Raw genomic sequence first — 22,255 nt, 5'->3', positions numbered from 1 at the left:
CGTTTAGCTTAATCACCAAATTCATTTTGGTTAAAGTGCTTTGCTTTCAATCAGCAAATGCAGAGCAGATGCTTCAAGCAGAATGAATTAGTGGCCCAATTAACTCTTTTAAACCTACGTGAACAATAATAAAAACCAGCCAGCGTGCATTTGTTAACTTGTTTTATCATCTAATTAAACATCCAGCTACAGTCGAGTTCAACACCGCTTTGCTTAGCAGCAAATTCATCGACTTGTACCACGCTTTCTTTTTTCTTTTAATTATTGGAGTATTTAAGCCATTTATAGGTAAACTAGTAACTTTTGAGGTACCGGTATTCAATTTTAGGTAAAAGACAACTACTCGCAGATCCCTAGAGTAAGAAAAGAATTTTTTTAAGGTGTTCAGTGTTCAATTCTAGCCCAAAATGCTACTAGAACCCATAGTTTAGGAAAAACAGCACTCTTAACACCCTTGAGAAATTTCACATTTTAAGTCCCTAAAATAGGAGAGCGTTAATGAATTAAATGATAAATAACTAATCATATAGTTTACACCAAGATTTATAAAAATCATCCAGACATCTCAAGTTTGTCGGATGACTGTATCTTCAGCTGACAAGGAGTCCCTATCATAAGGTATATTATTCTAGTTGGCCTTTGAAACTGATCACTGACGCCGTCGCCCTCAGTGTTCTCAAGCCGGCTCCAGCAGTGGTAATAAATAAGTACAAATTTGTCACAGGCCTGTTTTCCGTCCGCGAGAACTATGTACTTCTATTTTCATCAAGAGGGTACCACCCGCCGGCTGGTTACCACGTAAACATGGCCCTACAAAAAGAACCTCGTGACTTTAATAAAGTGTTTATCGAGTTGAAATAAACTGTCAAATATTAACTTAGATCCAAACTATGCCCTGGCGTAACTGTTTCTTTAAGTATTTACAAAATCATTTTGACAATCCGTATATTAGTCTTTTTACATGTGATTTTAGCTTCTAAATAATAGTATTTACTATAGTCAATTATAATAGTTAAACATCAACCATATATTGCAAGCTCTAAAATGTTAAGAGCACAAAAAGCACACAATCATTGGAAACAAATTTAATTAGTTTTAGAAAGTTGTAGAGACATGTTTAGAAATATTAGCATGTTTAGCCGCCATCTTGAACTGACCGGGTGGAACCCTCTTAATAATGTGCGTTTCCTGGTATGTTTTTAATTTGTGTTCGTGTAAATATAACCACTTAGACGACTACGAATTGGCCGACTATGTGATCACATTATTCGATGAAGACTGTATTTTTTCCTCTTAGTTAGTCTAACACGTGAGACATTAGTTTAAAAAAAATATTATTTAAATTTGTTGTTAACGTTCTGTATTGTGCATTGTCTTGAAATGAAATTTATTTACTGGGAGAAAACAATATTCCTTTTCTTATACATATTCATATTTCTTGGCATGGTACCTACGTGATCATGACGCAACTAGCGTGGTAACCTTGGTTGTAGATATACCTACAACTATTCTTGACCTGGGAATAAAATAAAAGGTAGATAGACTACTACATCAAAAAGTAGTAGACCTATTTTAATTGAGTTTTCTTATCTTCTACCATGTTTTTATATCATTTTGTTACAGATCTAGCTATGGGGACTCTGGTAGTAGACTCTGTACATCTTTACGAGAAGGAAAACGCCAAGCAACATCACACGGACAAGTACGAGGCTGTACACAACTCTCCTCCAACACCCATCCTGCGACGAGGACAGACGTTCTACCTGGTGGTCAGGTTCAGGAACAGAGGATACCAGGAGTTCAATGACATCGTCAAACTCATCTTCAGCTACGGTGAGTGTAGCGGAACTTTATTGAGAGCTGAGTTCAATACTTTACTTGAAATGGCGACCATACGAAAGTAGGTACTTTAAGTATAAATGGAGATGAGTGTATGAGTGGTGCAATCTTGAAGTCTTGTTGACTAAGGCTGACATGTTCTTTTGACAGAACCGTTGCCTATACAGCCAGTGGCAAAGGGACCTATATAGTGGGTTCCGAATCACATTTTTCTTGTTACGAATTGGTCAAATTATCAGGATAGTACTGCAGATAGCCATAGTACTCACTAGTTCGGACGTAAATCCACACCAAGGAGTATTGCATCCACAGATCATGCCTATATCTACAATTCGTGACTTCCAAGTAACTGGATTACAGAACGACGCCATGATCCCAGTCTTAAGTTGTTACACCTGTAGTGCTTGCCTTCAAAATAGATCAATCAGAATCATTCATGGCCTCCCCTTAAAACATACTTTTAGGGCTGCATTTAAATTACCCACTGTTCTAGAATTTTTCTGTATATATCTATTCTGGAAGCCCTCACTTTTCTAAAGTAAATTACACGCGTTTTCACACCACAATCCACTCATGTCTGCTTCGTAAATTTCAATCTGAGAATTCTAGCTCATTAAATTACCTTCTTTGAAAGACATCTTATACCATGATTATGCTATTCAATGCTCTTCCTCTTCAATCAATTCCAAATCAGACCCGGGATACTTCAAAAGACTATTGATAGTAATTTCTCGAGGATAAAGGCTATTATAGTTTTTGTAAATATTTCGTTGACGGACTGGACCAAGAAATTTCAATTTTAATTATAACATGATAATTTATAGTTGATCTGGTAAAGTTGACTTGACTAATGGATGTAAATTTTCAATTTGGCTTAATATATGAGTTATTGAGCTACAATCAAAAAGACGTTGGTTTGATTCTGCGAGAGAATAGAAGCTTTTTGATGGTTCAAAACTTGTCTTGGTTTCCCGAGGTGGTAATAAGGAGTTGAGAGAGGATAGAATCTTATGGTTCAAAACTTGACTTAAATACCCGAGGTAACCATAAGGAGTTTTTAATGGGCCTGACAAAAAATGCTGGTATTTGTCAGTAACGACGCAAAAGGTCATTCCACTCTATTTTAAATTCACGTTGCACTCAAAATCAGCTTAAATTACACCCCTAGGTGTTTAACGCTGTCTTAACAGTAACACAATATATGCATTTATTTGTTTATGTATTTTTACATACATTATAAAAATGTCAACGAATAGTGTTTTGGCCTCTGGGGACATCAAAATGAAAAAGTAAATCGGGCCCAGATAGAAAAGGAGATAGATAGTCTAGGTCTTTCTGTGCTACCTACGATAGCTACTTTCCTATAGGGAAATGCACTATTAATACTATTTTTCTGGTTAGGGCAGTTTATTTTTTTAGTAAAGTAAAACTGAATTTTATATGAGCGTTGAGAAAAGGAGGAGAATAGGACACGAAAGACTGTAAAATCCCTGGATGTTTACAATGGGGATCAATTTAAGGCACACCGGTCATCAGTCTCAATCATAGACCCAAGTTTTCATATTTTTACCGTTTCGTAAATGTATACACAGTTTGCTACCAAAAATGTTGGAGGACGTATTTTATTACATCAGTGTGGTTTAATATACCGATGAATAAATTTCATTAAGTAGATTTTGACTGTACGAAATTTGGCCCAACTGTCGGGAACTGTCGTTGATCTACTCGTATAGGTTTATGATAAATACTCCTGGCTAAAGATACTGGTTATACAGTACAGTATACTGTATATGTCCAGAAATAAAATACGTACCCAGACGTATGCCTATGTCTTAAAAGTAACAAATAATCACACAAGTACTGTTGAATAAAAGTATTTATTTATAAGCTTTGAAACAGGAAATTTTTTTAATATTTACAGTAAATAAGTATTAACCTTCTACATATTTTAGCACACGAGTTGCTAAAGTATCTTATAGGCCTACCCAAGAAGAAGGAAATAGATAGATCCCATCATATTTCCTCAGATAGAACTAAATCAACTGGAAAGTTTGTTTTCCGTCCTCTAATATTCGGCGCACATAATGCTCGGATGATACGTCTGGGAGAGATTACGGCTAGGGAGGATGAAAAACGTGCCTCAGAAAGATTGGAAAACTTGTGGTCATTTGACGCCTTCACTTCTTCCTGGCTTAACAGTTTTGATATCATATGAAACTGACTCGGAAGAAATTGCTTATTGCTAGAAAGACCAAAGTTAACTCGAGTCAAAAGATTGCTTGACCTGCTGAAAAACTTATTTTGATACGTATTTTAACATGGGATTTAACTGTAGGGACATTAATGGGTAATGTTAAATGTTTAACGAGTAAATATGGATTAAGAATGTGTGTCAACATATACATTTTCTATGGGTATTCGTAAAATAAAATGGGAGATAAAATTTTTTTATAATTAAGCAAGATACTGTTTACAGCTTCGTTTAGATTTTTTGCAATAGTATCAAAATATAACATGTTTTATTACACTTTACAAGAATGTAATTTCCGATAAAAATTCAATAAACGTTATCAACTTATATTCTCTAGTTGTTATTGTATGGACATAATATTAAATGGATGAAGTATTTTAGTTATGTGAAACTTGGAAAATTATGTCACTTGTAGTCATAAGCAAATCTTAACGATGAATATGAATTAGAGATTCGATATTATTTTATTTGTGGGAGATGTTAACCACTGAAATTGGCTATTAAAATAATCCATCGGATTTCAACGATTTATTATGTTATTTAAAAGCCTCAGATAAACCCCTTGATTACAAAACATTACTGTTAACAATCTGGGTTTAATCATAATTGAAGCTTTTTCAAATAAGTGAATATTATATTTCAAATAGTTGTTTCAGACATCCTTCTAAGTTGTAAAGCATAACTATACATTACACATTGTATACATTGTATACATTCTATACATATATATATATATATATTCTATATATTCTATACATTGTAGCATATATCATTACTATACTTTTATTGTAAAACTATGGCTCATAAGATTACCTCCCTCTGATTTTCCTTAACAAAACTATTTCTGAAACGTTGTTTGCCATAAACTGTCCGTTAGTGTTTTTATGAGGGAAAAGAAAAATGAGCTCAAGCATTCAACTGCAAAATGAGTCATGAAGGAAGTGTCATAAACTTTTAGAAGAGAAGAAACTTTATGTTTTATTTTGATGCATTATCCCTGAGCCAAGCCATTTTATTCAGATGTGACTCGTAAATTGCAAAACCTTGTGTGTAAACTGAATATGTTGTGGTTTTATGGGCCCGTGTCTGAATATATTTCTCACATGGAATATAATTGTTCATAATGACCAGGTATTTTTACTTTATCAAAATAAATTATTTTCTAACATACCAACTCGCCAAATCGTGTACATTGAAAATAAAAAATGTATCTATTTCAACAAGTTTTATCGAAAATTACTGTTAAGGTTTTATCAATAAACGATCCCATACCAGAACATCCACAATATTTGATCAAATGTTTATAATTCATCATAAAAAATAAAGAATTGAGCAAGTAAAATGACAGTCGAAGAAAATCAATTTATATTTTAATAAACAAAGAACTTTTCTTTTACAATAGTTTAAACCCATTTTCAGCTGTTCCTTGCTGGATACCGTGATTTACGATTTCAACAGGTCGTAAGAAGATGATGAGAGAAGTTAGTTTTTCCTTTTAAACTTTATGACATTTCATTATTGGAGTTTTTATGTCTTTATTTACAGCCGTCCCCAAAGAATCATGTGTCTTCCGATCATAAAACAAAACTTTTGCTAATTCAGCTCTCGCTTTTATCTGTTATTATGACTACACTTCTTATGATGAAGGCCTATTCTTGTTTTCGGTGACGGCTGTAAAAGTTTTATAGTCTTGTGAAATGGCCAGATGAAAAGTGTATAATACTGATTTGGTGTAAACACTTTGGTATTTTACAATCTGTTCTTGTGCTAAACACATGTTGATTTGCCGCTGGAATGCCATGAAATGAAATTATAGATCATGTACGGAAATTGATAAAATATGTATACAATGATAAATAAGTACGGTACCGGTATTGTATACAGAGTGTCCCGGAACTCTCTGGCAATATTTTAGGGCATTGTTCATGAGTTCAAAAAACATATCTAGGCTAAATATCGTATTTCATTATTGACTCACATAGCCGCTATTTTTCTGTTTAACTTATTAACTCTTCTAAAAAGTGGTTAAAGATACTAAATTGAAACTTTACACAAACATTAATGATAACTATACAAAGCTACAAAAGGGTTATGAAAATTTTTCAAATTCATTAAACAAAATGGCGGGTGTTTAAATTGTTTTCTTAAATAACTCAAAAACCGTTGATTTTACAAAAATTATAAATGGCCGCTATTTTGTTTTAAGAATTTGAAAATGAGTCATAATTTTTTATAGCTTTGTCTAGTTGTCGTAATAATGTTTGTGCAAAGTTTCAATTTTGTATCTTTAACCAATAAAAAAAATATCATAAGTGAAAATACTGGCTGGGTCTTGAAAGTAGAGGTTCAAGGTTCAACAGTTCAACAAGGTGTTTGCTCAAAATTTTTTGATCTCTCAAGGGCCTTCGACACTGTATCTCACAGTGTTTTACTAGGCAAACTAAAGTCATTTGGTTTTTGTGATAATGCTGTGTCTTTGATTGAGTCATATCTGAGCAACAGATTCCAGGCTGTTTATTTCCAGGATTCACTGTCAGAACTTAAACACACTCCCCACGGAGTGCCACAAGGGTCCATTTTAGGCCCCCTACTCTTCATTATTTATGTTAACGACTTACCTTTTAATGTCCAAAGTAATGATGTTTCATGTTTTATGTATGCAGATGATGTGTGTTTGAATATCAAGTCTACTAAGTGTATGCAGGACAGTGTAATTTCTGAGTCTGTTAAAACAATGTCCGACTGGTGTAAGGCCAATAAGCTGTCTCTTAACGTAAACAAAACTCAAAATCTGGAAATGACCTATGGTAACTCTAAGAATTCTCAAACTCCAGTCAAATTCTTAGGTGTGATGATACAGAGCAACCTAAAATGGTTTTCCCATATTGATTTTATCGCTCCAAAACTCTCCAAAGGAATTTTTATTTTAAGAAATTTAAAATCAATTGTTTCTCCAGATGTATTGTTAACTGTGTATTTTAGTTATGTTCATTGTCATTTAGTATATAGTGCCATTCTCTGGGCTAATTGTAGCCATGCCAACATCTTGTTTGTTTTACAAAAAAGAGCCATTAGACTGTTAAGTAATGCTCCACCACGTAGTCATTGTAAGCCTATATTTAAGAAATTGTCTGTGATGCCCTTAACCTGTATTTATATTTTTCAATGTCTGTTATATGTTAAAAACAACTGTGATATTTTACTTTGTAATAAGGATGTGCACAAGTATGCCACAAGGAATTGTAATAATTTAAGAATAGATCAGTGCCTTTATGCCACCACTCAAGCTAGCTTCAAATATACCGCTACCAAATTGTACAACAAGTTACCAGTTAAAGTTAAAAAGTTACCATTAAATGTTTTTAAAGTAGCCATCAAGAGAATTCTTCTAAAAAACTGTTTTTATAAAATAGAAGATTATTTTGCCTCAACCTTAGATTAGTTTTAAGTTGTATTATATTGTTGACGCAGCCTATACACTATTGTACTTTTCACAATTTGTGTCTATGGAATAAAGATGATTTGATTTGATTTGATTTAGAGGTTTGAGACGTTGGGGGAAGTACTGAAGTACTGGCCGACGCACGACTTTTCGAATTGCAGATTGCAGTAATTCACCTACAAGCAATGTACAATTGGACTTACGGCAAAGTATATTCATCAGTTCAACGTGAAAGGCAATTTTCTGAACACCAAGATTATATCTATCATTCTATTTATTTCCAAAGATGTACAAAAGTTTGATCATTTGCAGAAGTTATGTGTCCAATAATTTTACATTTTTCAAACCAACAAATTAAGATGCAAGTTCACTTTTTTGTTAATTTTTTTAAGGTTATTTAAATCATAATCCCCAGTTAAGTAGAACTCGATTGCTTAACAAATTATTTTGATTAACAACTTAAAACTTGATGTTACAACTAACCGCATTTATAATGTATCAAGTTACAAGCTATGGCTGTATAAAACTAATCCTACAATTCGTTTGGAAGTCATTGCCGTTGAATAAAAGTAATGCGAGTAGTTCGGACTTGTTTTAAGCTTTATGACAGTTCTTAATCACAATTTTACTACTCATTTTATGTCTCGCTGCCAGAGACTTCATTTTTCCCCTGCTATAAAACAAAACTTGGGGACATTTACCACCAATGAACAAAGCTACAGCAGTAATGATTTCATATCTGGGACTAATTTACAGAACCATTCAACTTTTCAATTCATATTCAATTTTATCTTTGCTACAACCGTTTCTTAATGTGTTTCTCCAATATTTATAAGAGCAATTACAATAACATTAAAGTGGAGCTATGAGAAGTAGTCAGTAATATTAAATTAGAAAAAATGTATAACAGATGGATGAATAGTACGTGATAAAAATAAAAGTATCTATAATGTAAAAAGAATCATTGTTATTTATAATGATTAGCCTTTTCTGTGCACCTTTTTGATAGTATATTTTAATTAGATTTATTTTAAAATTTAGGAAAGTTTTCTGCAGAAAAAAGAAGCTATACGTACTATAAGGGTCATTTGCAGGACAAAGTGATTTTATTTTATATTCTGTAAAATTGCGGGTATTTAATGTTATAAAAATAACATATAATTTAATTTCCAAAATATGTTTAGTTTACATGTCATTGAGGACGAGATCTCATATGAAAATTATCATATAAAAACGAATGAAAATTATCAGTGAAGCTCAAATAATTATAAATCTGGTGGAAAGGAGCCCCAAAATATGGGGCTAGGACTACTTTTCAATATCTCTGTTTGTTTTAAGATACAAATACAACCCAGAAACTGCGTTCCGGGAATTTTTGGTTGTTTCAAAATAAAGACAGACCAGATTAGTCGGGTTGGTTTCGGAGGTTCACCGCTTTCCCACTGCATCTCCTTTAACATTGTTTTGCTCTCACTGTCCTTAAGTAAACAGCTTAATTAAACAGCTTCCGCAGAGTTTTGGTCTTCTTTAATTAAACACTTTAGTCAAATAGCACTATTTTTAGAACCAGTTGTGCTAAACATTGCTAAGTGCTGTAAAACACTGTAAATATTGGTGAATGTCGTCAATTATATGTCATTATTAAATAATGGTATTTAATTAATGACATTCACCAATATTTACAGATAATTTTACTTTACCAATTTTTTTGTAAAGTCAATTGAGATGAAATATTTTCAAATTTCATATATTTCATGTGTGTCCTGCCCCAAAATATTAACCCCTAATAAGAAAAATATATTTTACAGGAGACAGGCCCAGTGGACTGCAAGGTACCCGAGGTGTGGTCTCCCTTAGTCAAAGAGAGATATACACAGGAGACACCAGCAGATGGGATGTCAAAGTGACAGGCAGTGAGAGTGACACACTCTCTTTGGAGGTAAACCTATAAACTACAATGCTTAAACCTTTGAACAACAAAGTCAATAAGACTCAATAAGACAATAAGAATTTATAGTCTGATATACTTAGCACACAAATGTAACATATTAACCAAGGCTCCTACTTCCTACTAACTATACAAAAACTCAACAGGAAAGGCTGAAAGGCTATAAATGTTGCGAGTCCTGCAACCTATAGGAGTCAAATATAGTAATAGACCCTACTATGCTTGAGCTTTTGGTTGACTAGTGTAGTGAAGTACAAAATGATCAAAGTGCCAGCAGACGACTCTGTCACACAATACTGTACTGCGGGAAATCAGTGGTTATCTGGACTTAGATCATTGTGCACAAGTATTGTCTAAAATTTGATTTGTAATTGGTATTTTTTATCTCATTTGTTTGAAGCTTAAAAACAAATATTTTATCAATATTGTAATCACCTTTAAAATTGTAAGAAAAATTAAAAACTATAATATTTTTGTCAGTATTACTCTGTTTTTCCTTATTTTAAAAATTATTGTTTGTGGAGCTTAGATCATTTAGTAACAAAACAATACATAAACTTTACGAATAAATAATATTGGTCTCTCTATAAAATATACAAGACTTTTAAAATCTTTTCAAGTTTTAAACATTTTTTATGAATTGGATTTTATGTTGGCAACAAAGGTGTTTGAGTAATTTTTAAGTTATTAATTATGATTTTATTTCAATTTGCGAACGATGCACTAAAGATTTATTTTGTTAACATAAAAAGCAGTTTGTTGTTTGGAGGTGCTATGTTAACGATAAAGGCCGGATATTATATTGATTTATAATATCTGGATAATACTATACAAAAAGAACATTTAAAAAAAATGAATCCTTGAAATATATGAAGTCGAGTCAGGATTTATACATTAGTGTTCAAACAAAGCTATTTCCTTTGAAACGTAATTTAACAAACTTTGGAAAGTTTATACATCCAGTAAGTGTCTGTTTTCTTGCTTTATCTCAACTTTTCTTGGCTAGACAAAAGACAAATTCCAAAGTTGTTCCCATTCATTAACTAACAATGTTGCTTTTTATGAAGGCAAAATATGCTAAAACTATTTCAATGAAAATACCACCAAAATTAATCAGGTTCCAAAGTATGAAAATGAGAAATTCTTCTTGAACTATGAAAGGTCATGAAGCAATGAATTGTAGTTTGGTCCCTGCATTTTGACATCCTTATAATTTTTATCCTATGTGTTTAAATGAAAAAGTTACTTACCTTTATTGATAAAATCAATAATTTTTTTTTATTTTTTGACAGGCTAACAATTTTTTGTATCATTATGAGTCTATCATATAGTTTATGTATGTTTAATTACAACATTTCACAAACTAGATGGTAGTCCCTTGAAATAAAAATGTAACAAATAAATAGCTGCAAGTAGTAATATAATTAACCCGTCAATTGATCAATTGGATGGACGAGTTGTGTTTTGTTAATTAAGTGTTCAATTTGTATTTTAATCAGCAGTTGAAGTTCCAATCAACCTTCGGTGTCTGTTAATGAATGGCACTAGTACATTACTCTTGTACGATTGGTACAGTTGCAAAATAAAATCAAACTACTATTATTTTAATTTATCATCTTTTTCACTTTTTATTTAACTTCATTGTAGGTGTTAGCCTACGAATTGCCAAATAATATTAAAAAAGGTTCAAATACCTGCTATTAAGCAATCCAACTCCAACTGGTGTGTACTACTACAACAACGTTAGATTGCTTAACAGCGGGTATTTGAACCTCTTTTAATTTTATTTAACTGTAAAAGATCTTCTGTCATGTTTTAGTCCCGGATATATCATCTGACTCTTTATTAACACTGTAAATAAGTGTTTATTAGTTCATGATATAATATATTACCTAAAAGTAAATTATTGTGTAAAAATTTTCAAATCCTTTTTTTAAGCTTTTCGCAGATTTTTTTTTACTTTCACTATTTTCTCTTAAAATTTCCTCCCACACTTCTCCATGCTAACCCATTATTAATTAACGTTGACAGGTGCTCAGCCCAGTGAATGCTCCTGTAGGAGTCTGGACCTTGGAAGTACAAACATCAACTAATCATTCTCAGAGTGATGTATTCCTGGTTTATAAACATCCTGATAACATCTTCCTCCTCTTCAACCCTTGGAACAAAAGTAAGGAATATTTGTTAATACAAAAATTTGGTTAGCTGAGGGGTTATAGGGCTTGCCTGGTAACAGTGGTAACCAGGTCGCTAGTGCATTCCTGAGAAACGTCAGTAGCTTTTTGATGGTTCGAAATGGAACCCAGCTGTTCTTGATCATTGGACTTTTAATATTGGTCCTGGCTAATGAAACAGCTGATCTTAACCAGTAACGAAGCTAAGAGCATCTCACATCATTCTACACTCATCCTTCACTTATATTTGAGTTTATTTACTCCCAGTTGCGTCTCCGTTTCTATTGGTTATTAAATCTAATTTTGTTTACCTCTGCAAGTCCATAGTATTGACTGGTTAGCTGAGTAGTAGCTTGCCTCTAAATCGGATTCTGGTTTGAGACTGAGAAGTATTGACTCTGGACCCAGTTGCCGTGTTTGTAATTGTGCTAATAAGTATATAATACTTTCTAGTTTTGAGTTGGTCAGGTCATGGATAACAACAATGGTTTGTGTAGCTGTCCGACCACTAAAAACAAAGTACATCTTTACTCCGTGTAGCAAAAACTAAATGTTTTGTCACCAATACTAGCTATTGGGATCACTTTGTACCTAGTGCTTTGATGGTGAATACTTTCAACTAAAGAGCAACCCTAGCATTTCAACTTGTAATAAAAGAGTGAACGGCGATTCCTTTGTCTTTGAAAACCACAGAAGCTAAAAGTACCTTTATCCAGTGAAAACTCTTCATCAAAAGGTTTAATAAAGACCCTTTCAGTCACCAACTTTGGTAAAGGAAGCTTTACTGCGTTGCTGTGTTAAAAAAGTGGATTCTCTAGGTTATGGATGAAAGTAAATTTAAATTTCCATTTAGCAGTGTAGTAGTTACCATCTGGTCGATCAATTTTTTTTTGTTTTGTGTCTGTTTCTTGTCATGTTTTGTATTATTTCAAACTTCTGACCAACTCCATCTTGAGGAATTTGTAAATACTATTGACTTGCCAACGCTTTATTATCATAGTTACTTTACAGTTCTCCATGTGGTTTTTGTTTTAAGCTTTCCAACTTTTGCTGGTTTGTGTACTTACCTTTTTAGGTACTGTGGCCTATTTTGTTACATGGGGACAAAATCAGATTCTAGGTCCTGAAAAATAGTGAACACTTGTGGTTTTACTGATAGTGATGGAAAATATTTAGCCTAAAATAATCGCTCAAGTAACATAAGTGTACAGTGTGTAGAAGCCCCATTCACATCCTGGGTTATATTCTTGCAATAAACTGTATAGTTAAAGCATAGAAGTAAAATGTGATAAGGCTAAAACTATTGCATACTGATTCTAGTTATGTTTACTCTGTTCAGATGACGCAGTGTACATGCCAGAGACCCAGCTCTTGGATGAGTATGTGTTGAACGACGTAGGCAAAATCTGGGTTGGTCCGATGTCCACATCCAAGGGCAGGGAGTGGGTGTTCGGGCAGTTTGATGCGGTTGTGCTCCCAGCGGCCATGTTGGTACTGGAGCGGACAGGTCTGTCGGGTCTGGCTCTGGGTGACCCGGTCAGGCTGACCCGGGCCTTCTCTAAACTGGTGAGGAAGATAACTATATCACTACAATTAACTGACAATAATTGGTATATTGAAAAGCAAACCATTGAAGGAGGGATGTGTCAAAACTCAAAACCAAATCTCAAAACCATCAAAACTTTGGAAAAGTTTCGGTTTCGAGATTTGATAGACGAGTTTCAAGATTCAAAAGTTTCAAAATTGGAAATTTTGGCACTTTTTTTTAAATGCTGACATTTTTTTTTTCTTTATTATTGTTTGTAGCAACCCTGTTGTTTACACACAAGCTGGTAGCAATAGAGCAAACACATTCCATTAATACTAATGAAACAAATTTTTAATACTAATAAATTGTATTCTGAACTGAACTGCAAAAGGCATCTTAAATACTGGAACAGCTTACAATTCAGTTTCATTTCAATATTAAAAATTGTTTAAGTAAAAAGTAATATTCAGCTCTAAATGTTCTAATTAATGTTATATTCATGTTTATTTCAATGTCAAGAGTTTCATTTATTTTTTAATGTTAACTTTGTTGTTTATAAAAAAATATGTTATTTTGGGTTTGAGGTTTATCCGCCACATTTATGTTATTATGTCTGGATCAGAAGTCAACAATCAAATATCAAATATCTTTCAGTTTTGACCACATAATCATAATGAAAATGTTATCATTATAGTAGGCTACCTGTATTTGACAACTTGACTAGTTAACTAAAATGTTTACTTTCAGGTTTTGAGATTCGAGATTCGGGATTTGATTTTCTAAGTTTTGGTTTTGATTTCGAGATTAGAATTTTCTGGTTTTGACCATAGGTATATTATATGAGTCACATCCCTAGAAACTATATCAGACATCCTGACCAGCACTGGATTTGAAATCTCTCTCAAACCCAAACCTCCCTTGGTAAAAAATCCACTGTCATTGGGATTGATGTAATCTTTTTTGTATTGTGTGAAGTTCCTAGCTGCGTTTCCTGTGCCAGAGAAAGGACGCTTTCATTAACCTCTTCCTATTCTCACCAAAATCCTTGAAAACACTTTTGCTTTGAGCACTGTTACATTCTTAATCTCAAACTACTTCAGCGTCTACCATGTTTTATCCTATTTCATGCTATCAGATCAACAGCAATGATGAGGACCTTGGTGTGATATTCGGTCGCTGGGACGGGCAGTATGAGGATGGCACTTCCCCCTCTGCATGGACAGGCTCTGTTTCTATACTAGAGCAGTATCTCACAACTAGAAAGGAAGTCAAGTATGGCCAATGTTGGGTGTTTGCAGGGGTTTTGACCACTGGTGAGTCATTTTTTATGTTAAAATGTATTGGTTTAGTACGTTCTTTGTTTTACATTTATTTTTTACCATAAAGTATATTTCAAAATCAAGGGTCCTCCACCTACAAAATTCTAGCTCAATTATGCTTAATTTCTTAAAATAATAATGTCTAGAGCTTGTCCCGTGGTTGAAAACTCGACCAAAAGTATGTAGGCCTATTGTGCAAACTTCTCTATTTTTACCACATGCTGTAAATAAAACATGTGATTATAATTCATTCCATTTGTTTTGATTTTCTGTTTGAATTTCTTTCGTTATTATTTTTTTTCATTCATTTTTTGTGCTTTTTTTAGCCTATTTTAATTTATAACGGGATTCTGCACATCTACAGGCAAATAGGCCTACATTTCAAACAGTATGCATAGATTTTCCCTCCAATGCACACTAGCTGAGAAAAAGGTTTTAAAGAAACATGCTTGCCTATTCACATATAGATTGCATTTATAGCTATACTGTTGATTTCAGCAAGAAGATTTTCACATTTGCAACACTATTCTCTGAATTCTAATTGAATTAAAATTTCATTTAGTTCAAAATATAATATTATTTTATCAAACTATTTTGAAATAAAAATGCATGGTGTTTATAATTATGAAATTGTGAATAGAGTCTTGGTTATTAATCTTTAGGGTAGTTGGTATAAATATTGGTATTCATTTTGAGCGGATCAGAGCACCAAAACCCCATTTTCTGAATTCACTTTTCCTGGAAATACGTCAATATCATGTCAATCTAATATTTCAAACTTGTTGATGAAAAATACCCAAAAGTAATTGAATACCCAAACAAAATCATAAAACATTTCAAATTTGTATGTCCTAGTTTATTTTGAACCGCGGGTACAATGCAAAGTTTCAATAGACAGAATCAATAATGGAATGTACGTAATCCGATAGTCCCCATTCAACCCCACAACGCAATCTGCAGGTTGTTGTCTTTGGATAATGTATTGCCTTGACCTGAATGTTACAACAGATGGTATTACTACACTCAGATGATTTAGCTAAGCCATACAACCTAGGTGTCATATTTATAAAACAAACGGTATCAGAAATCTGACACATATTTTCCCCCATCAGCTTGTCAACAACGTGGATAAGCTGTGGAAGTAACTATGATATTTTATGGGGAGATCACAAAATTTGCAATAACTTTTGAACCATAACTTGTAAAACAATGGGGGTTGTACAGTTTTTTAGAGTTAAAAGGACTATAACATACTAAATTTGAATTAAATCGGTCAAGCCGGTTTTTCTAAATCCACTTTTTTTGTTATTTAATGGGTTTTTTTTTAAATCACATAAGTTGAAAAAAAACTGTTGAAACTTTTTAAGTACCTTAAACTGAAAAAACAACCACGTGTAAACTATAGCATGAGGTCATATAAAATATCATAGTTTCAAGATCTAAAATGGAATTTTGACTGTACAAAACTCTATGAGTTGCTCATTCAACAAATTTTTTATTGTAATTAAAAAATTCTACTGGTCGATATATGCAGGATGTTCACAATGGTTTGGTATCTGAAATTCGATGGTTGTATACAAAACTTGTTACAACACTTGATCTGTGTGCCCCACAGTCTGTAGAGCGCTGGGTATCCCGTCCAGGGTAGTCAGTAACCTTGTGTCGGCTCATGACGCCAACGACTCTCTAACCATCGACCGATACTACTCTCCTGACAATGAGGAGATACCGTTCGATCCTCGCAATCCTATGGTAAGACGAGTTAATATTCAATATCCTATCCACCAGCCTTTTTGTCATGTACCTATTATTTTATATGTGTAATAGCTAAGACTTCATACATGACACTAATGACTAATAAGTAGGATTCTGAAAATTGTCTGAGTAGCTAAGAGGTCATTCCATAAAATATTAATGTCGCTGGTTTGAGTCCAAGGGAACTATATATTGGATTTGGATGCCATTCGACAATGTGCTATCAATAAATGATGGTATCGAAGAAAAAGTTAATATAACACAACAACACATAGCAAGGCCAGGTTTTAGAACGCTTTCCTTATACTATTTTTTGTTAATGCCAATGGCACACAGTAGTATGGGCTAGGCATAGACAAGAAAAAACAGGGATAACGTACTCATGGCAGCGGGTTCAGCTGTGTTGTAATTTTGTAGCAGTTACGCTCAATAAACCACTACAAACTGATCAAATTCACAGAAAAAAATAACACACACTTCTGACAAAGACAGTTTTTTGGTGTGCGAAAGGACGCTTAGTGCAGAGTGGAAATCCCATGAACCGTAACTGTGTATACACCTGAAAGTATTCTATGAATACTCCTTTTCTCTAGTAAAATTAAAGCTAAATTTTGTTTTGTGGAAAATAGCTACATTTAACCACTCCTTGCAAACATTTTCATGATCAAACCACAGCATTTTTCTTTGTGCCAAATTTGCAGAAAAACAATGAAAATGGATTAACTTTTAATTATAATAGGGTACTTACGTATTATACGGAGGCCACCCTTACACAACGCGCTGCGGCGGTTAGGTTTGGTCATCATGAAGCTTTTATGACTTGTCTGGTTCGATTCATAACGAAAGTAGGAAAGTCCTACAAACATATTTATAATAGACCAACCTAACCTAACCGCCGCAGCGCGCTGTAAAATAAGTGGCCTCCGTATAATACGTAAGTAGGTACCTATAATAGTGTGTAATCTGTGGCTGAACAGATAAAGGGTCCACAAGGGACAAGGGAACTAATCTTCTAGGAAGGTAGCGCCAATGTATCAATAGTACCAGACTAATCAAACCTACTCATCTCAACAAACCAACCAAATCTATTGATTGTTGCATTGTAATCAGTCTTGTGCTTTTTGTAACAAAAACTAACACTATCATTCTTTTACAAAATGTATCTTTTAAAACTAAAAATTATGTAATTAACAAAACTAAAACCAAGGATCATAACTTTTATAAGTTCTAACCTTTGAATCACAAAGCAACGCTTAGTTTTGAAATATATACTTTGCTTAACGTAGCGTAGCCCAGATGTTGTGTTAAAACTGGTAAAAGTAATAAACTGTTGCATGATAGCAACACCAAGATGATAGAGAGCAAGAAATTACAACATTTTATTTTGAATATTGTGAAACCATCTTAATAAAGTAAGCGCTAATCTAATGTTAATCTATTCTTTGACAAATTTGCACCAACTCTAGGAATAACTGCTCAAGGCTATTTGGTACAGAAACTATTAGTCTTGGTTTGCGCTATGGTGCGGGGTGTAGGAGAAGTCTTTATTGGTCATGGTCATTTCCAAAAACATCTCCACACGGCTCAAGGGTGGTTCAGCTGTCTTCACGGCCAGGCGAGGTGGGGGGGGACCACTGGCATTTCACAGGACGGCTAGTAATGACGGAACCGCGCGCCCAGATTGCTCTTACAGTGCTGAGGTAGTCATCCCATCCAAACAAACCAGCTGTCTCAAATTTGTATACAAAAAAACTAAGTTGTGTGAACCAGTCAAAGAATCTGCTAGTGTCTACTTTAGTATGTATTTAAAGAAGCCACTGCTATCACAATAACAATCCTAAAAAACCGAGGTCTTAGTGCCTCATGAAGCATTGGCAATCTTTTCAATTCATCAAATATTTTTGTTCTGTATAGGGAGAAGACTCCATCTGGAACTACCATGTATGGAGTGATGTTTAGATGTCCAGACCAGATCTTCCTTCTGGTTACGGTGGATGGCAAGCAGTGGACGCTACACCCCAAGAGACTAGTGATGGTAGAGTACTTCTTACGCTCTTACAACTAGAATAAACTTTGCAAAAATAATTTTCACAATTGACAAGATAAGAACTGAACTACAGTTAAACATAATGGTAGCACGACATATTGCATGATTGGTAGGAATTTAGGAATACAATTGTGTTATTTGAGCAAACGACCCCACAAGATATTTCTAAATTAAAAACCTAATTAAAATGAAAACTTACAGGTTTCTACCAGTGTGGACCTGCCTCAGTGGAGGCTGTTCGTAAGGGAGAGGTAGGTCTCAAGTACGACGTAGGCTTCATGGTGTCATCTGTGAACGCAGACCTCGTCCGATGGAAGGAGGACCCCAACGCTGAAGACGGCTTTTCTAAAATTGACTGCAACAAATACCAGTAATATAATTTTACCTTAAATAAGAATTGTTTTTTTAAGAGATTGACAGCCTTTTTGCATTTGCCCGTTTACATGGGCCTCAGAGACCTGTGCGTAGAATTTATCCAGTAAAGCAAGGGGTGAGACGGTACAGTATAATGGTGAACTGTACTGATAAAAAGTAGTGTTATGTACCAGGATCCGAAACTACGACAGCACTGCCATGGACTTGAATTCTGTGGCGCTACTGACTGAGCTACCGACTCACCTAATAGTATTTATCCAAATTAATAAAAGTTTGTACCTCAGAATTTCATTAAGTCATCATCAGGCTAATACTGGATGTAAAAGATACACAATTTTAAGGTCAAAGCGCCAAACACACATAAACATAACAGACGTAATAAATAGAATGTTCCTTTAGTTGTCTGTAACGATAAGAAATCTAGTAGTACCAGAACGCTATCTACACAATAGGCTAATGAATTCTTGAATTAAAAAACTAGTTGTCTTTTTGTTACCCTTGACTGAGATATGTAAATCAGGCAGTCACAACTATTACTGATGTTTTATCTACTATTTATTTAGGTCATCTTATTACAAATTCATTGCAACATATTTTCAAATATTCTACAATTGAGTTTTACCTTGTGTTTAATAATAATTAAAATTAAGGTATTTCATTGATTTTACAAAATTCAGTAAGCATATTTTGTTTAAACAGTATTTCTATTCATAACTTGTCCATGGCAGTTATTAATTATCTACTTTGATAATTCTGAAACATCTTGCACTACTGTTGAATATTACAAATTTGAGAATCGTATATTTTTCTAAACACTTTCTATGTTAAAATTTTAGTATTGGAAGAATGCTGCTCACCAAACATCCATTTGTATTTGACCCCAACGGAGACACTGATAAAGAAGATATAACAGAGCAGTACAAGCCATCAGAAGGTACGACAACTTATTTTAATTGAGCATGAACTTTTATAAATGTCAGATATTACAAATATAATTCCTCTCAAAACAGTAGGGTTACAAATCTCAAAGGAGTCTCTTAAAAAGACAAAAGTTTTAAATTAAACCAGAAGCAACATTGTACATCACTCTGCAACTTGACCTATAGCAAAGATTTTGCAGAGTGATGACCGTAGAACTACGTAGGGCCATGAGAAGAATCGGTAATACTTTTTTGGCAACCTCTCCATTGGATATCAGCTCTATGAGAAAATATTGCTCCCATCGATTTAGGGAACCAAAAACCTCTTTAAAGAGTATCCTAAGATTTTTTCCCAGCCCCACAGCTTCCTCTCTCCAACTATTTACCCTTTGAGGTTGAAAGATAGAGATTCTGTAAACCACCTCTGAAAATACCCAGCTGGAAGTAGCCAACTTTTTTCCTTGGGATGATTGATTTTGTCATTAGATTCTTTTTGAGGTCAACACCTCTACTGCTGAAGTAGGTAATAAACCTTCTTCGAAAGCAGTTTGCTTCACTTAAACGCTTTCACACAAGAGATTCTTTGGGACTAGTTATTTGTGCAACTAGTGAGAAAAGTGAGCAATTGACTCGCTCGAGAGAAATCCTTACTCACGAGCCGCAGGCGAGTGAGGAATGGTTTCTCGAGTAAGGCAATTGTACTTTGAACTCGAGTTGCACATTATACTTTTCCTACAGTTACCATAAAACAAATAAATTGGTGAAGAAACATAACCTATTTTTACACAGAAGTGAACTTTTAATATAACATTTAATGTGAAGTGACAAATACAACAGTTCAACAGCTGACCAGCTGATTTACAGCCAGTGCTGCCAACGTACTTCGCGCGCATACGACGTTGCCTGCATGTTACGCGCTCACTATTTCGTGCCTTCACGTTGCAAATCTGGAGTGAGACAAAGTAATTAGAGTGAGACAATGTTAACATTGTCTCACTGATGAGCGAATTGGCCACTTTGCTTTCTCAAATCAGTGAGAGAACATGTACATTGTTAGGTAACTGTAGGAAAAAGATATTTTTGTATGTGCCATGATTCAGTGAAATATCCTGTGCCATCTATTTTCTGAGTATCTGTTTTACAGGCAGTAAAGATGAAAGAGCTGCCTTCTACCTGGCAGCACAAGGGACTCATCGAGCCAAGAGGTTTCTTGATGTGCCTGACGCAGCGTCTTCTCCTGTGTCCTTTGAGCTGCAGGAACTTGACAAGATCAATATTGGAGAGAACTTCGTCATTGCTGTTAATATCAAGGTAAGGAGAGTTTAAATTGATTTTGACAATAATATTCATCTTTTAATGGGTTTCAAAAACTTAAGCTTATACAATTTAGCTTCATAGGTATGTTTTAAGATCTCTGTTCTCACTAGACGCTGTTTAAAATTTATTTATTCCGGAAATATTGCCGAAAAAAAAGTTTTACAGTTTTTTCATTAACAAGACCTTCACCCTCTCAGCTTTCTATTTATGTGAGCTCAACAAAAATATCCTCAACTGTACCATGTGCTACTACATTAAATGCAAGCAAAGGACTTCTAGCTTCTATCCTAGATGATTGGGTTTGCCTGTATATTGTTAGTAACAGTAGACGTTGATCAATCTCCAAGCAATTTTATTTAAGGCTTTGTCTCCCAGGCACGCTATGGGTGTATCTAAGTTAGGTTTGTTCGGAGAAACTCGTGTGGATCTCACCTGTCCGTGGTAAAACTACCTGACACGTGCTGCACTGGGAGTCAAGTTTGAAAACAATGATGCTTGGGATTTTGGTTGTTAATTGTGTGTTGTTAGTAAGTTGAAGGTAGTTGTAGTGATGTATAATCTAACGTTTGTTTCGTAAGTAGTAAAATCAATGTATGAGAAGTCTAAGGCATTGTCACCCTTGGCAAGATACAGCAAGTTTGATTGAGGGTCTGATGTTCAGTCAGGTCTGGTATGAAAAATAATCAGTTAGTTAACAACAAGAGCTTGGCGAGAAAGAGTTAGTAAACTTTGGAAGGGATCTTTGTGATTTGCATCCAAAGTAATTTTTCTATCCTCTATCTGTCTTTGCAATGAGTTCAAAAGATGAGGCATAATGTAATCAATAAATAAACCCTGGAGCTCAAAGGATTGAATGGGAACTATAACTGAAACCTAATTTTGTATTCATCGTCGCATACAACATCGTCATGTTTGTTATTCTGATTAGAAGGTAATAAAGGGTTTCATTGATTGTCAAAACATTGTAGTTATGTTAATAGCTGAGTGCGGACTGTGATATTCAAAGCTATATTGTCCTTAGAATGACAGCGATGAGGTAAGAACAATCCAAGCATCACTGTCTGCCAACTCCATGTACTACAACGGAGTCAAAGCCAACTTGATCAAGAAGGCATCAGGGGTGTTCACTATGCAGCCAAAATCTAGTAAGAATGTTAAAGCATCTGTACAGTTATGATGAATTTTTGTTTGTTTTTAAAATGAATTCAATTACCTTCAGATTAATTTTTAAACTTATTATTTTCAACCATTGCAAAATTAGAGCAGTAGTTAAAAATATCCATGGCAAACAACTCGCATCAAAATAGACATCATGCCAAAATTTGTAAAATGGCCCTAAA

The 22,255-nt window shown here is 34.1% G+C and overlaps 1 protein-coding gene across 1 annotated transcript in view; it reads left to right on the top strand.

The window, feature by feature from the left end:
• LOC129004356 (hemocyte protein-glutamine gamma-glutamyltransferase-like) overlaps positions 1-22,255 on the top strand; it is a 34,386-nt gene that overhangs the window by 8,107 nt on the left and 4,024 nt on the right. Inside the window, 11 exon segments of the mRNA XM_054432921.1 lie at positions 1,624-1,833; positions 9,341-9,471; positions 11,512-11,650; positions 12,994-13,220; positions 14,318-14,495; positions 16,117-16,253; positions 18,171-18,291; positions 18,505-18,673; positions 19,515-19,612; positions 20,743-20,909; positions 21,937-22,060. Coding sequence (XP_054288896.1) covers positions 1,632-1,833; positions 9,341-9,471; positions 11,512-11,650; positions 12,994-13,220; positions 14,318-14,495; positions 16,117-16,253; positions 18,171-18,291; positions 18,505-18,673; positions 19,515-19,612; positions 20,743-20,909; positions 21,937-22,060 — 1,693 coding nt within the window. The 5' untranslated portion in view covers positions 1,624-1,631.

The sequence above is a fragment of the Macrosteles quadrilineatus genome, unplaced genomic scaffold (genome assembly GCF_028750875.1).
Source record: "Macrosteles quadrilineatus isolate MER2022 unplaced genomic scaffold, UCM_ALF_1.0 Scaffold_9__3_contigs__length_116548681, whole genome shotgun sequence".
NCBI classification, from domain to species: Eukaryota; Metazoa; Arthropoda; class Insecta; order Hemiptera; family Cicadellidae; genus Macrosteles; species Macrosteles quadrilineatus.
Note: the sequence above shows the minus strand (reverse complement) of the source record. Positions and strands in the feature narration are given on the sequence as shown.